This window comes from Dama dama, chromosome 4 (assembly GCF_033118175.1).
Source record: "Dama dama isolate Ldn47 chromosome 4, ASM3311817v1, whole genome shotgun sequence".
In the NCBI taxonomy this organism is placed as follows: Eukaryota; Metazoa; Chordata; class Mammalia; order Artiodactyla; family Cervidae; genus Dama; species Dama dama.
Genome location: NC_083684.1, coordinates 7,823,898 through 7,837,820, shown reverse-complemented (window position 1 = coordinate 7,837,820; position 13,923 = coordinate 7,823,898). Strand labels below are relative to the sequence as shown.

The following is a 13,923-nucleotide window of genomic DNA, read 5'->3' as shown; positions in this document are numbered from 1 at the left end:
TGTCCTGCCCGCGGTGTTCTCCACCTGGGGCTGGGAGAGCATGCTGGCCAAGCAGGCTGGGAGTGAGCTGTGCCCTGGGGGTAGGCGCGGTGCCCACGGAGGCCCCAGTGTGGTCCTCGAGGGACCTGAGCCCCAGAGCAGTGAGTAACTGCCCTGTTGGATGGAGCCCTAACAGGCTGAGGGGCAAGGACCCTCTGGGAGGCGGGGTGGCAGGAGGTCCTGGCATGTGGGGTGAGCAGGCCCCTCAGGGACCCAGCTCGGCCGTCTCGCACAGATGGGATGGGGAGCAGCTACAAAATCAGCGGAGTGCAGGGGTCTGCAGCCCAGCTCCAACCGAGCCAGCTGGGCACGTGGCCTCCTCTCACTTCCCTCCTGCAGAAATGAGGATTCCCACCAGTCCAGGATGCCTGGGGGACCCTGCAGAGCAAGCGAAGCCTCGCCACCCTGGAGGCTCTGAACAGGACCATGGGTACAGCAGGACCACCAGTTCTGCGAAGCCTCGGCACTGACGGGAGAGGGAACACCCCTGCACACACGCACATGCACACATGGCCCCCACTTCCACCTTGTGCTGTCTGGGGGGGCTGGCGACCCCCCAGCACCCTCTCCCCAGGCCCCTATGGGGCGTGCCAGGCTGATGGAGGCTGGAAAAACCCACTGCAGTGGGCTCTCACAGAGAAAACTAGCTACAAACTCCCTTTCCAAAGGCCTCTCTCCCCACTGGTTTCCTGAAAGTCTTCCAGGCAAGGAGGACTCATCAAAAGAGCCAATACCTCTGCAATTTGGAAAGCCGCATGAAGCTAGCTGTCACTTGTGTGGGGAGAGTCTGTCATTTTCCTGGTGGGGGGTCCCTTCAGTCTGCAACTCACTGTGAAAAAACAAACGTGGAAACCTTCCGCTTTTGGCCAGTGAGGTTCAGAATCCACTTCTGCCCTCTGTAACCGTGACTGCCACCTGGGATCACTCTGCCCCCTGGGGGCCTTTGGCGCTGTCTGGGGACACACTTCTGACTGTCCCCACTGGGGCAGTGAGGGTGCTCCTAGCCCCTAGTGGGTCGGGGCGGGGGACGCTGCTCGATACCCTAGAGAGCACAGAACACCCCCGCCACTGAGAATTAACCAGCCCCAGACGCCAACGTGCCGAAGCGGAGAAGCCCTGCCCTCCTCAAGCTCAGGAAAGCAGGGGGCAGCGACACCCACCACCACCACCAGGAAGCCCTGGGTGGTCCTTCCCAACCGGCAGGGACTGTGCCGTCCTGTTCTTTGCCCTTCCGTCCCCTCCTGAGAATCAATCCTTTGACCACCCCCAGGGTGGCCTCAACACCACTCTCCCTCTGGGGCTGGGGGCCCTGGGCTTGCTCCCCCATTTCCTTGCCTGCCACTACCCGCCACTCCCAGTGCACTCAGCAGGCTCCTCCCCGCCTCCTGCCCCCTCACTGCTTCCTGCATTCCCCTCTCCTCGGCTTTTTTCTGCCTCCCAGGCCCTTCTTCTCAGCCTCCTCTCCCGGCTTCTCCCTCTTTCTGCAACCATCACACACTGGAGAAGCAGGAGATACCATGGTTGCCTTGACCCATTGCAAGACGTGAGGATGAAAATCCGAGGCCGTGGGAGAAGGGAAGCTCCCAGGACTGACCTGATGATGAAGGCTCCTCTGACCTCCAGGAGCTTCCGCTCACTGCTGAACCTCTTGAGAAGGTTGATCATGAACTTGTAAAAGTAGGAGTTCATGGTCGGGGTGGAAGGAGAACACTCCAAGCCTTTGGTACCTACAGAGGAAGGGATAGACGGGGTTTATTCTGCATGTCCACAGAAAGGAAATAGTTATTGATGCCAAAAAGGTGGGGAAAGTCCCTGTGTAACCAGATGAGGGAACACTGTCAACCAAGGGCCACGCTGGCAGCAAAAAAGCAAGGACCAAACACGTGTGTGCAAGCTGATACGACCCTGCTCTCTACGAACGCACCCGTTCCCCTGGTCACCCCTCCATCACTTAGTGACACTCCCTACATGAGACTATATGCTAGGTGTTTTTGAAAAAACACAACATATCTTTAACTCATCATCCCAATATATAAAATACACCCAGGCTTTGGAGGGTTGAGAACAGATGGCAAGTCATAAGAAAGAGGGAAGGCAGGCACACAGCCCCAGTTGTCCATAAAGCCCACAGACCCCCAGAGGCAGAGGCCACACTCCTTTCCCACCGCTGCTCAAGGAGAAGTCAAAGATGGCACACCCTGGCAAAACATGACCAGGCGTTGTCACCTGCACCCGGTGCTCTGAAATCAGACATTCTTCATCTTCAGGCAAAGATGCTCTGTCAGAGTAGCACCCTGAAGACCCTGAGCTGGGTTTACAACCAGAAGCACACTCCAGGTCTCCCCCTTATGTGCTTGGTCGCTCAGCTGTGTCCAACTCTTTGCGACCCCATGGACTGTAGCCCGCCAGGCTCCTCTGTCCATGGGATTCTGCAGGCAAGGATACTGGAGTGGGTTGCCATTTCCTCCTCCACCCCCTTATGTATCCCAGCTGAAAATACATGGAAGGCCAGAAACAGCACCCCCCCACCCCCACCCCAGCCTCGAACCCGGCCCGGTGTAAGGCATCAGGTACAGAGGGGACTGGGGTGGGGCTGACACAGTTCGCAGCCGATCCCGCCGTCGTGTGTTCATACATCCCTGCGGTCGCCCCGTCCTTGCTTTCTAGCACGTGCTCATCTCAACAGCGCTGGAAAGAAGTGGTGGTGATGACAGGAATCCTCAAGTCCATCTGCCTCAGGCATGAACAGGGCATCTGATTTTTTTTTTGGTAACAGTTTAATTGCGATACAACTCATATACTATCAAGTTCACCCTTTTAAAGTGTACAATTCAGTGAAACAGGCAGGGAGTGGGGTCTCTGGGAATCAAGCTTGGCTGTGAGAAGGTGTATCAGCTCCCAGAAGCGTCAACCCAAAGCACAAGTGTGCGGAAGCATCGTCCAGAGCATAAGCAAGCCTTACAGAGGAGCCCTGGCAGGCTGACTTCATCAGATGCTGGGGTCTAGGAGGCAGCAGTGAGACCTTCTCCCAGAAGGTCTATTGTGCTGAACCCAGACTTCCTTACATCCTTGTGAGGTCCTTACAGGGAAGTGGCTGGGAACTGGAAAAGGTGTTTCCTGGTTTTTTTCCCCTAGGAAAAAACAGACCAGTCTTTCTGAACTGGTCTGTGAGGATGCCTCACCAGGAGCCACACCTTCAAACTACCGTCATCTCTCCAGAACCTCCTGTGAATCGTGCCTGGGGCGAGCCCTGCGTGAGGAGCCAGTTCAAGGACAGGCCTCACGGCACTTCTTGTCTGCAGTTTGTTGTTCTGGGTCCCTGTCCGGAAGAGCCTGGCCCAGGGCCGTCCTGAGTGTCTCTGGAATGGCAAACAGTCTGCTCCCGGCCCCCGAGGGGCTGTTTGCAGAATCGAGTGTCACATTCTTACAGATCGAGTTACTCCAGGCCCAGCTGGGGCTGACTCTGCAGAGATGGCTGTGGATACAGCTGTCCCTGTCCCCACACTTGAGGACATGAATTCTGCTGCCCCTGTGGAGGCCTGGCTGGAGGGCAGAGGCTCCCCCAACCTGTGGAGGTACGTGTGGCCTGGGGTCCAGCTCCCTGCAGTCCTCTGGGTGCTCAATGACCATGGCTCCTTATGTCCCTGTCCCCTGCTACCTTCTGGAGGTGTGTCCCTGTCCCACCCATTAGCAGGTAGTATTCAAAAGTATCCATAGTATTCCAAAGGACAAAGAGATCGAAACAGTGACTGACCATAAAGAAATCCTACCCGCCGCCCCCGCCGCCGCCGGGGCGGCAGTCTCCAGGCCCTGGGGACTGCGTGACTCGAGCAGGCTCTGGGGCGAGGTCCTGGGTGGTTCGGCTCTCACGGAGGCAGTGGGGTTTTCTCGCCGCACCATGTGGCATGCGGGGTCTTCAGTCCCCAACCTCTGTCCCCTATATTGGATGGTGGATTCTTAACCACCGGACCACGAGGGAAGTCCCAAACATGGTGTTTAGAGACTGGCTTGGGAGTCCATCACGCCGAGATCAGATCTTCACTCAAGCCCCGACTAGCTGTGCAGCTTTGGACAAATCTCTCAGCCCCTCTAAGCCTCAGTTTTCTCATCTGTAAGATGGGGGCAATGAGAGCCCACATTAGACGAGACAGAAGATGTAATGTACCAGGCCTGGGTCCTCCTACATAGTCTGTGCTTGAACAAGAGGGGCTGTTACTACCGGCAAACCTGCCCTAACCCGGAGCGCTGCATGAGGCGAATGGGTCCCAGCTCCTGAGCCACGGCCGCCCCTGGGGCCCACGGTCAACTCTCGAGGTCCAGGCCCACACGGTGGCCCCTGGAGCTGAGGAGGCCCTTAGGAGGGAGGGCGGGGCGGCAGAGACACGTGGGAAAGGCCGTGTCGAGGGGGTCCTGGCCTCACAGTGCGGCGCTTACCATGGACGCTTCCGCCACTCACTTCAAAGAGCAGGAGACTGGATGCAGTCTAAGTGGGCACCACGTGCCTTCCGAGGCTGACGGGAGAGGCCGCGGGGCTGCCCGCAGCCTGTGGCCCTTCAGGCTCCCTGCCAGCGTGGACTCCAGCCAAGGCCGCTGCCCCAGGAGGGGAGGCCCTGCAGGAGCGGGCGGGGAGCCCTGGGGAGGGCAACACGGGCTGGGCGGGCTGGGCTGGCTGGGCAAGGGCAGCTGCCTCTCCCGACTGCCTCGCTCCCTCCCGGCCTCCTTCCCCTGGCCCACCAGTCACTGCTCTGACCAGCTGGCTCGAGGTGGGACAGGAGAGAGGGTTCTGGGCAGGGCTGCAGGCCCGGGAGGGGAGACGGGGTGGAGAGAGAAGGAACTCTCCAGGAGTGCTCCCACGGGGAGTGCCAGGCCTCTCTCAGCTGAACACTCATCTCTGCCCGACCGCAGCCTGCTCCTCCCCATGGGGCGCCCGCCTCTTGCCCTTCTGCACGCGACTGGATTGACCTCCTTTCTCCGGCAGCTGAGAAGAGCCTGAGGGTGAGGGGCTGTGGCACCAGGACAGGGCGGTCAGGGCCCGCGCTGCCCCCCTCACGTGCTCGCGGGTCTGCCGGGAGGACAGGCCAGGCGAGGGGCTGTGGCCCCAGGACGGGGTGGTCAGGGCCCGCGCCGCCCCCACCACGTGCTTGCGGGAGCAGCCTGGTCTCAGGAGGCACCCGAAGGGCGAGGAGAGCGGGACTCCACCCCCTCCTGCCTGCTGCAGAGATGGGGCTCAGGCAGGAGGCTCACGTGAGCGCCGCTGGCCCAGGGCAGGCAGATGCCGCCGGGAGCACCGGGTGTGCAGGGCTGGGCGGGGGCGGGCGGCTGGCGAGCCAGCACTGCAGATGTTCCTAAGTGAAACCTGATGTGGCGACAGGAGACTCTGCGGAGCACCGACAAACAGCCTCCCCGGGATGTTTTGGATAGAGCTCTGTGGCTGTGACGTGCGCGAGCCTCACATGTCAAGATAAAAATAGCTCTGGCCTCAATACACCACCCGCTACAGTTCAACAAAACCAGATGCAAGAGCGTCACTGCCCCGCCCGGGAGGCAGGGAAGGGTCCGCAGACACCCAGGGCAGGTCCGGCCGGCCACCCGGGGGCGACACCTCTGGGCCGGTCCCTTTGGGAGCCTAACAGGCTCGAGGAATAGAGGAGCACAAGGCCCAGCCCACAGCGAAGTGCCCTGAGGGCGGGGCTGGGACGGGGAGGCTGGTGGAACCGAGGGCCTGTGCTCAGAGGGAAGGGGCTGGGACGGGGGTCTCAGGGGGCGGGGAGCACCGTCAGAGGGCCCAGCCCCCACGGCGGCGAGGACCGATCCAGCAGGCAGTCGCTTTGTTCTCTGTGGAAAGGCCAGCGAGCCCTCTGCCCCGGGCAGTCCCCCGGCTCCAGGAGGCTGTCCAGCTGCCCGCTTCAGAGCAAGAGAGAAGTGAAGGGGCCCGGCAGGGCCTGGGAGCACCCACAGCTGGTCGGGGGAGGGGGGCCGCGGGAAGGTGAAGGAAGCAGACGCCGGGGCCAGCACCACCACGAGCCTGTGCTCAGAGAAGGGGCTGACCCACGGGGAGGTTCCAGTGAACTGACATGAGCAAAGTGCTGAAAACAAAGCCCCATCCCGAACAAGAGCTCAGCACATCAGAGTCACTGCTGTCCTTGGGGAACCACCAGGGATGGCTTTCTGGGTTTCCTTTGGAGTTTATCTCTGCATTTGGTCACACCAGGCTGGGCTATAAGCAATGAAACTGAATCAGCACGCTCGTCTTTGCCCACGTGTTTGGAGCGGGGAGCAGACAGCCTTGCAGGGTGCAATGACTTGAGCAGTTTCACCCCAAGAACGGGCCGGAAGGGAAGGTTGGGAAGGCTGGGTCTGGGGGCAAACATCCGTCCCGGGAGACTTGGTCACAGGTCATGACGCAGCTGTGCAGGGCCCAGCTTCCCCCCTCCTGCAGCAGGGCCTCGACCCAGAGCCCTCCTCCCTGCAGGCCCTTCTCCTCGGAGTCTGGCAGGGCCCCAGCCATGTGGAGCCAGGCAGAGGAGGCACAGACACCGCCAAGTCACAGGGGACCGAACCGGGCGCTTTCATGTCATTTCACGGAAGCCCAAGTTAGGGAGATGGAGCCCTCCACTGGATTCCCTTGGGGCCACCCACCCAGGCAGCTCACGGTCCTCCTGACTGGCCCAGCGGCGGCCCCCGCCCCAGCCTGAGGCTCTGTTGGGGCCAGGAGTGAAGAGGGCTGGGCAGAAGGGAGACCACTGCCTGCGCCCACACCACCCTGAGCTGCAGGCAGGGGTGTCCCTGCCAGGCCAGGCGAGAGCAGGTCCCTGGTGGGCACCGCTGCGCTGATGTTGAGGCCAGCACAGCAGCATCCAGGCAGGTGACGGCCACCGCCGCACTGTCTGCATGGTCTGAGTTGACAGGCGCGACGTGCAGGCACTATGCCACCGGGCCCATCTTTGCTAGGCTCCCCGCCTCCCCAGTCTTCCCAAGGCCCTTGGTAGGGGGGCAGGGCGGGTGATCTGTCTTAAAGAGGCACAGCTCTGCACCTGCAAGTTCTCAGAGCTGTGCCCTGGCGAGCCAGGGGAAGGCCGATCCGAACCGGAAGACGGTCTGCCTTGCAGCCTCCGTGTGTGGCCAGCCGGAAACGGAGAGAAGGACCCCCTGTGTGCAGAGACACCGTGGGAGAAAGGACGGAATGCGTGTGCGTCTCGGTGCCCTCTGACCTGTGCCCCATGCCAGCACCCTCGGCGCCCAGCTCCTGCCCTCCCCAAGGCGGCCGAGGCAGACAGCAACAGGGCACAGCTCTTACTTCCAGCTACTGCTGTGAGCTTGACCTCGGAGAACCACAGCCCGCCTGACAGACCTGGTGCCAGCCAGGGACTGCGCGCTGGGTGGGTGCCACCCCGACAGGGCGTGCGGGGCACATGGCGCCATGAAACCCTCGCAGCGGGGAGTCTCACTGGCTGCAGGCACTTCCGTGGTGCTCTTTCCAGGACGGAATTTCTTCCCGTCTGGCACACTTAGCTGTTTTCTATGAATTCAGGGCGAGGCTCTGGCTGATGCAAGCCAGTCTGACAGCCTTGGGAGCTGGGGCAAGTCTTCATCACCTTAGCCTCTCCGGGGGCCCAGGCGTCTTGACAGGGCCAGAAGCTGGGGCGCAGAGCTCTTTGCCACCCAAGTCCCTCTAGCTCCTGCTCCAAGCAGTGGAGGGCGTGCTACCTGAACTCCCGGGGCCGAGCCCTGCGGCCAGGGCTCCCACCCCCCCGCCCCAGGACGGGCTGTGCAGCACAGCTGCTTTCCGGCCCACCCCTCCACTAGCCAGGAAGCGTTTCACGGTCACCCATTTTTCCACGCCCTTCTCCCTCCCTCACAGAGGAGGGACAGATCAGATAGCCCCGGTGGAGAGGATGCGTGTCCCCTGCCCAGGGCTGTGCTCCCGCAGTCTCTCCCCTGAGGATGCATGGTCTCGGCTTCCTGGGCAGGGAACTCTGGGGCTGCCCCCACCCACAGAAAACCTCCTCTCAGGGAGCCCCCCCACCCCCACACTGGGGCCTGGCCGCCCCCCCCCAGCCTCTGGCAACCCTGCCACCCGTCCAGAGACTTCAGGTTTGCGCCCAAGTGCTGATCTGGGGACCTAGGACGAGAACGGACAGAGGGGAGGACTCGCGTCCACAGGGGTCGCGCGGTCAGGATGCGGGAGCCTCCCGGCCGCAGCCCAATGTCCAGGCTGGAAACCGCTGCCTCCTGCAGAACCAGAAAAGAACGCTGGGCTGCCACGAGAGCCCCTGCCTCCTTCCCGCCTTCAGTCAGAAGCAGCTGGGAACAAGAGCAGCTGCAGGCGGAGCGTGCACAGTGGCGACAGCCTGGGCCTATGGGACACCCCATGGCCGGGGTCTGACTTCAGGTGTTACTAGTAAGATGTCTTCCCTGGTGGCTCAGCTGGTGAAGAATCTGCCTACAATGAGGGAGACCTGGGTTCAATCCCTGGGTTGGGAAGATCCCCTGGAGAAGGGAAAAGTTACTCCAGTATTCTGGCCTGGAGAAGTCCATGGACTGTATAGTCCATGGGGCCACAAAGAGTCGGACAAGACTGGGCGATTTTCATTCACTTTTTGAGGCACGGGCCTTCTGGGATCGGCTGGCAGCCTGGCCCCCACTTCCACCGAGCAGGTGCCCTCAGGGCCAAGTACTGGGACGCCTGCAGGGACAGTGCGGAGGGGCTGTGTGAGGGAAGCCACCACTGAAAAGGCCCCACATCTATCTGACTCTTGGCTTTTGCATCAGAGGAGGTCTAAGACCTTGTATCTGGATGTCAAGAGCCACTAGGGGACAGAGACACCCCAGGCAAACGCCCAAGATTCGCTGGGTACGCTCCTTCCAAGCTGCCTCCCTGGGTGTTTTCCAGGATCGTGTCGCTGGAAGGCGGTGGCGTCTGCCTGCGATGGAGGACCCGGGAGTCACGCTGGCCGCAGGAGAAGAGCCACCTGCGGCTGGAGGGACCCCAAAGTGGGGGCTCCCGGGGCGCCACGGCCACCTTCACGTCCGAGGACTGCCCGGGAACACCCTGTCTGAGTTATCCACTCTCCGGCCCGGGCCACCTGCTGTGTTAGTTTTAGCTTCTCAACGAGGAAAGAACAGCTGCCTCATCTTCCACCCGGGACACCCAACCTCTGGGGTCCCTGATTCCCGACCAGGTGACGGCATCCCAGGGGAAGAGACCATCAGCTGACTTGGATGGTTTCACATTCAGCCAATGGCTCAAAGGGCCAAGAGTTGCAGGGAGATGAGGGAAAGGGCTGTGAGGATCTCCTGAGAGGGTGGGGGCTGCTGGAGTGGGAGGCGGGAGGGTCAGGCTGCCTGCTGCCTGCAGAGCGGCACATCGCCGGCCCTTGCCCCGGGGAGCTCCCGGGCTCAGGAGGGTGGCCCAGGTGCCAGCCGGTCCAGGACAAGACTGAGCAGCGCCATGCCCAGGGGCCCCGACCACAACCATCTGGGAAGGGAAGACTCACCGGGCGTGTTCAGCAGGCCGGCTCTGCCGGGGGTGGGCGCCTGGAGCTCCGAGTGGCTGACCCGGAGGTCAGGGCCATCGAGGGCGCCTGGGTCATCCGCCTGGCCTGCGGGGGAAGAAGCAATTTCTGCCAGCACCTCCAGATCCTTTAGGATAACCTGGGGAGAGAAGAGGAGGATGATGGACAAGGACCCCCACCCCGCGCTGTGGTTGCGGACGGACAGCCGCCTCCAGGGGCACCAGGAGGGCGACAGGCCGCTGAGGGCTGCCCGGCTCACAGCTCTGAGTGCTCAGAGACTGCTGCAAAGGAGACAGACTCAGGAGAACACAGGCAGACAGCGGACGGCAGGAAGTGGGGGGAGAAGGCGGGGTCAGCTCTTCCAGTGATCACTGCTTTCTGGTCCCCAAGAGAGGAGGGTCTCAGGCCAAGGGCCCAGTCTGTGCAGTGGGGGCCCCCGGCTGGTCAGGCTTCAGCCAGCTCAGCTCAACCAGCTCAGCCAGATGCTGACCCCATAAGGGTCACACAACCCACACTAGGCCCAGCGGGTTATTTCCCTATCGGAAAATACGCTTGGGGAGACCCAGCATGCCTGAGAGGCCTGGCCCGTGAGATGTCCGCACCGAGTGGCCCTGTGAGGGGGGAGGCCACAGGAGGCAGCTGTCCTGGCTCCGAGTCGGAGGTGAGCCCTTGACTGTCCTTAGTCTCGCCTACAGGCACCTGCTCGAGGAACCTGGGGTCCACATCAGACTCAGCGTGAGTCCACAAATGGGGCTCTGTGCTCACAGTCCTGGCTTCAGTCTCAACCCTGACATCAGCTGCCTGACTCTGGACCAGTGAGCTCCACTATACCCGCCCCCACCAGCTTCTACTGAGTGGCGCCCGCTGGGGGCCGGGCCCACACTGGCGGGAGGAGAGGCAAAGCCACAGGCTGCCCTGGTGCAGTGCCTGTGCCCCCGGGGCCGGCAGCTCGCCCTGAGGGGGACTGCCGGGCCTCGGGAGTGCTGAGCCCAGATCTGCTAGGGAACCGGGGATAGAGGGAGGCACGCAGAGCAGTCTCTTAACTAGCGGAAGCTTTTCATGGACACAGGACCAGACCCAGAGGCACATTCCCGGAGCCCGAGCTGCGGCCCAGCCCTGGAGCGGGGTGTGGGGTGGGGGTGGAAACCAGGCAGGGGCAGGTCATCAAGGACCACCACCTGGACAAAGGGCGCGGTCTGAACGTGGCTTTGCAGGGGACCGGGAGGCTGTTTCCTCCTGTGTGCCCACGGGGACGCGCCCTTGCCAGGGTGCTGTGCCGATCACAGGAGACGCTTCCTGCACGACTTCTGCGTGAGGATCTGGGGCCTGGCCTGCCAGCGGCCCTGCACGGGGATAGGGCAGGGACAGCAGCACACACACCCAGGCCTCCAGCTTCACCTCTGCATCAGGAGGATCTGTGTCACCCAACCCCGCATGCCACCGCCTCCCCACAGGACTGCACGGCCAGCAAATCTGCGCTCCACATTCCACGTTCTCTCGTTTTAGAAAGTTTAACACCAACCCGCAAATGAATGCAGACCACACACTTCTACTGTACAATTGCAGCTGGAAATGTTGTCTACAGGTTCCTTCAGTAATCCTGGCCACCCCTCTCGTGCTTCCGTATCAGAAGATTTGTCTCTGGTCCCCACAGGTGGGCTTGGAGCAAAACCATGTGTCCTCGTGTACACACACATAGTGGAAGCCCCCTTAGGTGGGAGCTGGGGAACAGCAACACTGTCCCCTTCAGGCTCTAGAGCAAAGGACTTGAGAGGGGCCGCCAAAGTGGAGGTCAAGCAATGGCGGGAAGAGGAGAGTGGGGAGTTGGTGGGCAGCCACTTTGGGGTTCTCAGTCCAGCCCGTCCAGTCCAGCCACGGGCTCTCTCCCAGCAGACCAGCAAAACCACTCAGTCCAAGCTGAACATGGCTAAGGGTAACCACCATCTGGACACAGGCCTAGGCCAGGACTCTGTCTCTGCCTGGGCAGTGGGGAGCAGCCCCGGGGGACATCAGGGGGACTATAAGGCGCCGCCGTCCACTGGACCTGGCTCTGGTCTCTGTGCCAGCAAGGCTGTTAGCGGCCCTCGTCCCTGAAGACCTGACGGCCCTTGGCTTGAGGGCAGGAAGTCTGGCGACAAGGACACGGTGGTCTCCGTGGCCTCGGTCACGCTCAGGGCTTGGACACAAGGCGAGAAATGCCCCACGCGGCCTCAGGACACGCAGAGCCAGTGCCATGGCAGCGCACAGGCCGGCTGGGCCCATGCTGACGCTGGCCCGTGGTCCTGGCCCCGAGGATGGGAAAGGCTCACACAGAGTGGGAGGAAGCCACGCCAATTAGTATGCGCTCCACAGATTTTGCAGAATGAATATAAAACACTTGTGCTTTCTTTTTGTGTGAGAGAAAGAAAGGGGGAAGGAGAGGGAGGGAAGAAGGTTACAAGAAAGCAATATTCTGCAGGAGCAGGAGGGCCTGTGGTTACCATGGCAACGGGCTGGGGGGGCAGGGGGAAGGCGCATCAGCTGGTCCCTGAGCCGGCTGGCCACCGATGGAGAGAAAAGGTCAGCGGCAACTGGGGAAGAAAGCATCTGACAAAGCAGCTCCAGGAGGAAGGCGGCCGGGGGGGAGGGGCACGGGGTATCACACCCTCCATGGCTTGGGGAGCAAAGTGAGGAAGGCCTTCCTTCTGGGAGGCAGCCGGACAGCAGCAAAGGGCACGTTTCAGCATGGGAGGGGAGTCACTGTCTAGATGGGCCGCAATAGGCTGTCAGCCCCTGCCCTCCAGCGGGCCAAGGACAGTCTCCTGCACAGCAGCTGTTTCCAGCCCTCATTTACTGGTGCATCCAGGCACTCTCTGTCCCCACAGTGTGTCCACAGACCAGCCCTGGAAAACCCCTCGCTGCAGGATGCACCCTTCTGTCTCCTGGAAATGCTCCTGCCTGCCCCTTCACCACCTCGGGACCAGGGGAGACCCAGAGCTCTGCAAGGTTAAGCCCCCAGGCCTGCAGGCCTATCCTCTCCTCCCACCCAGACCCCTGGACACGGAGTCCCAGGCGAGGCACCCGGCGGCTGCAGAGCTGGGCAGGAAATGGAAGATGGATGGTTCTGGAGAGCTTCTGCCAAGGGATGGCTGGAAAAATCTTCCATTTCTCTACCCACGTGTCTCTGAGAAACTCAGTCCAGAGTCTGGCTAGGTCCCTGGTCAGCTGACCGGGCCCCAGATGTCAATGGGCTCAGCCTTCCAGTCCCACAAGCAGGGAAGGAACTCCCTGGGTTGGGCCCTCTGTAGTCTCGGCCAGGAGGGAGCCGCACGAGCCTCCGAGGGCGGCACCTGGGCTGGCGGGGAAGAGGACGCAGGAGGCCTGAGGCCAAGGTCTGCAGGCGCCGCCCAGGCCAGCTGATGCCTCCGCCCACAGCAGGGCAGCTGCAGGGCCACACCTGAGATCCCGGGCAATTTGGATTACCCTTATTCTTGGGGAGTGAAGCTGAGAGCAAACGAAAAGGCGCTAGGCCAGGCCTGCATGGGAAGACTTGCGGCCGCCTGCCTCCTTCCACTCAGGAGCCTGTCCCCTTCCTTCACGAGGGCTGCAGCCCAGGGGGTCAGGCCTCTCGAGCCCCAATGCCTGGTGGACTCATCTGGAGAACTCGGTCCAGGAGGCCGAGCTGCTGGCCCAGGAGTGGCACCCGGGGAGCCGCGGTCGGGGGGAGGATGTCCGCAGGCCCCGGCACAGCTCCTGTGTGCCTGAGCCCCCATGCAGCTCTGGGGGATGGCTGCTGGCACCCGCCGGCCTTCAACACAGCAGACCCAGGCTGGAGAAAGCAACGACCAGGCCCTAGCCTGGCCTGGCCCGGCCCGAGGGGGCAGTTTCCCCAGAACAGCTTCCCCCTATGAGGACGGGAGCAGGCCGGGCCCAGCATGCTGGGGAGGTGGGCAAGGCTGTGGGCTTCTACAGCACTGGGGCAGCTCTGCCAAAAAGACTCCCAGATCTGGGGGTGCGAGCGAGGGCACTGCTCAGCCTTAGACCTATTTTCCCATTGAGGAAACCACCCTGATTAAGACCTTGTATGCCTCGGTAAAGCAAAAAACAACTTGAAAAAAAGGAACAAGAATTCTGTCTTGGTTTGTTGCCCGACTTTGAACGCACGCCTTTAGGAATCAGGAACAGCTTTCTTTTCTTTTCTTCTGTTCTAGTGGACTCAGAAGTCCTTCCAAGGCGCCAGTTCCGTGCCATACTGCCAAAGGGCAGCACCTGATGCTTATTAAGTTCCCCGACAACAGGACAGTGCGGGTTCTGGCAGCTTGAACCGTCCAGCCACCGCCCCAGAGGGCAGAGGGGGACGAGGCCAGCCTGGGGTGAGCTGGCTTGGAGA

The 13,923-nt window shown here is 61.8% G+C and overlaps 1 protein-coding gene across 1 annotated transcript in view; it reads right to left on the bottom strand.

Moving 5' to 3' along the window:
• VAC14 (VAC14 component of PIKFYVE complex) overlaps nt 1-13,923 on the bottom strand; it is a 75,652-nt gene that overhangs the window by 31,559 nt on the left and 30,170 nt on the right. The window contains exons 13-14 of the mRNA XM_061137561.1: nt 9,537-9,693; nt 1,634-1,766 (exon numbers count right to left, since the gene is read on the bottom strand). Of these exons, the coding sequence (XP_060993544.1) occupies nt 1,634-1,766; nt 9,537-9,693 (290 nt within the window). The remainder of the gene's footprint in view (nt 1-1,633; nt 1,767-9,536; nt 9,694-13,923) is intronic.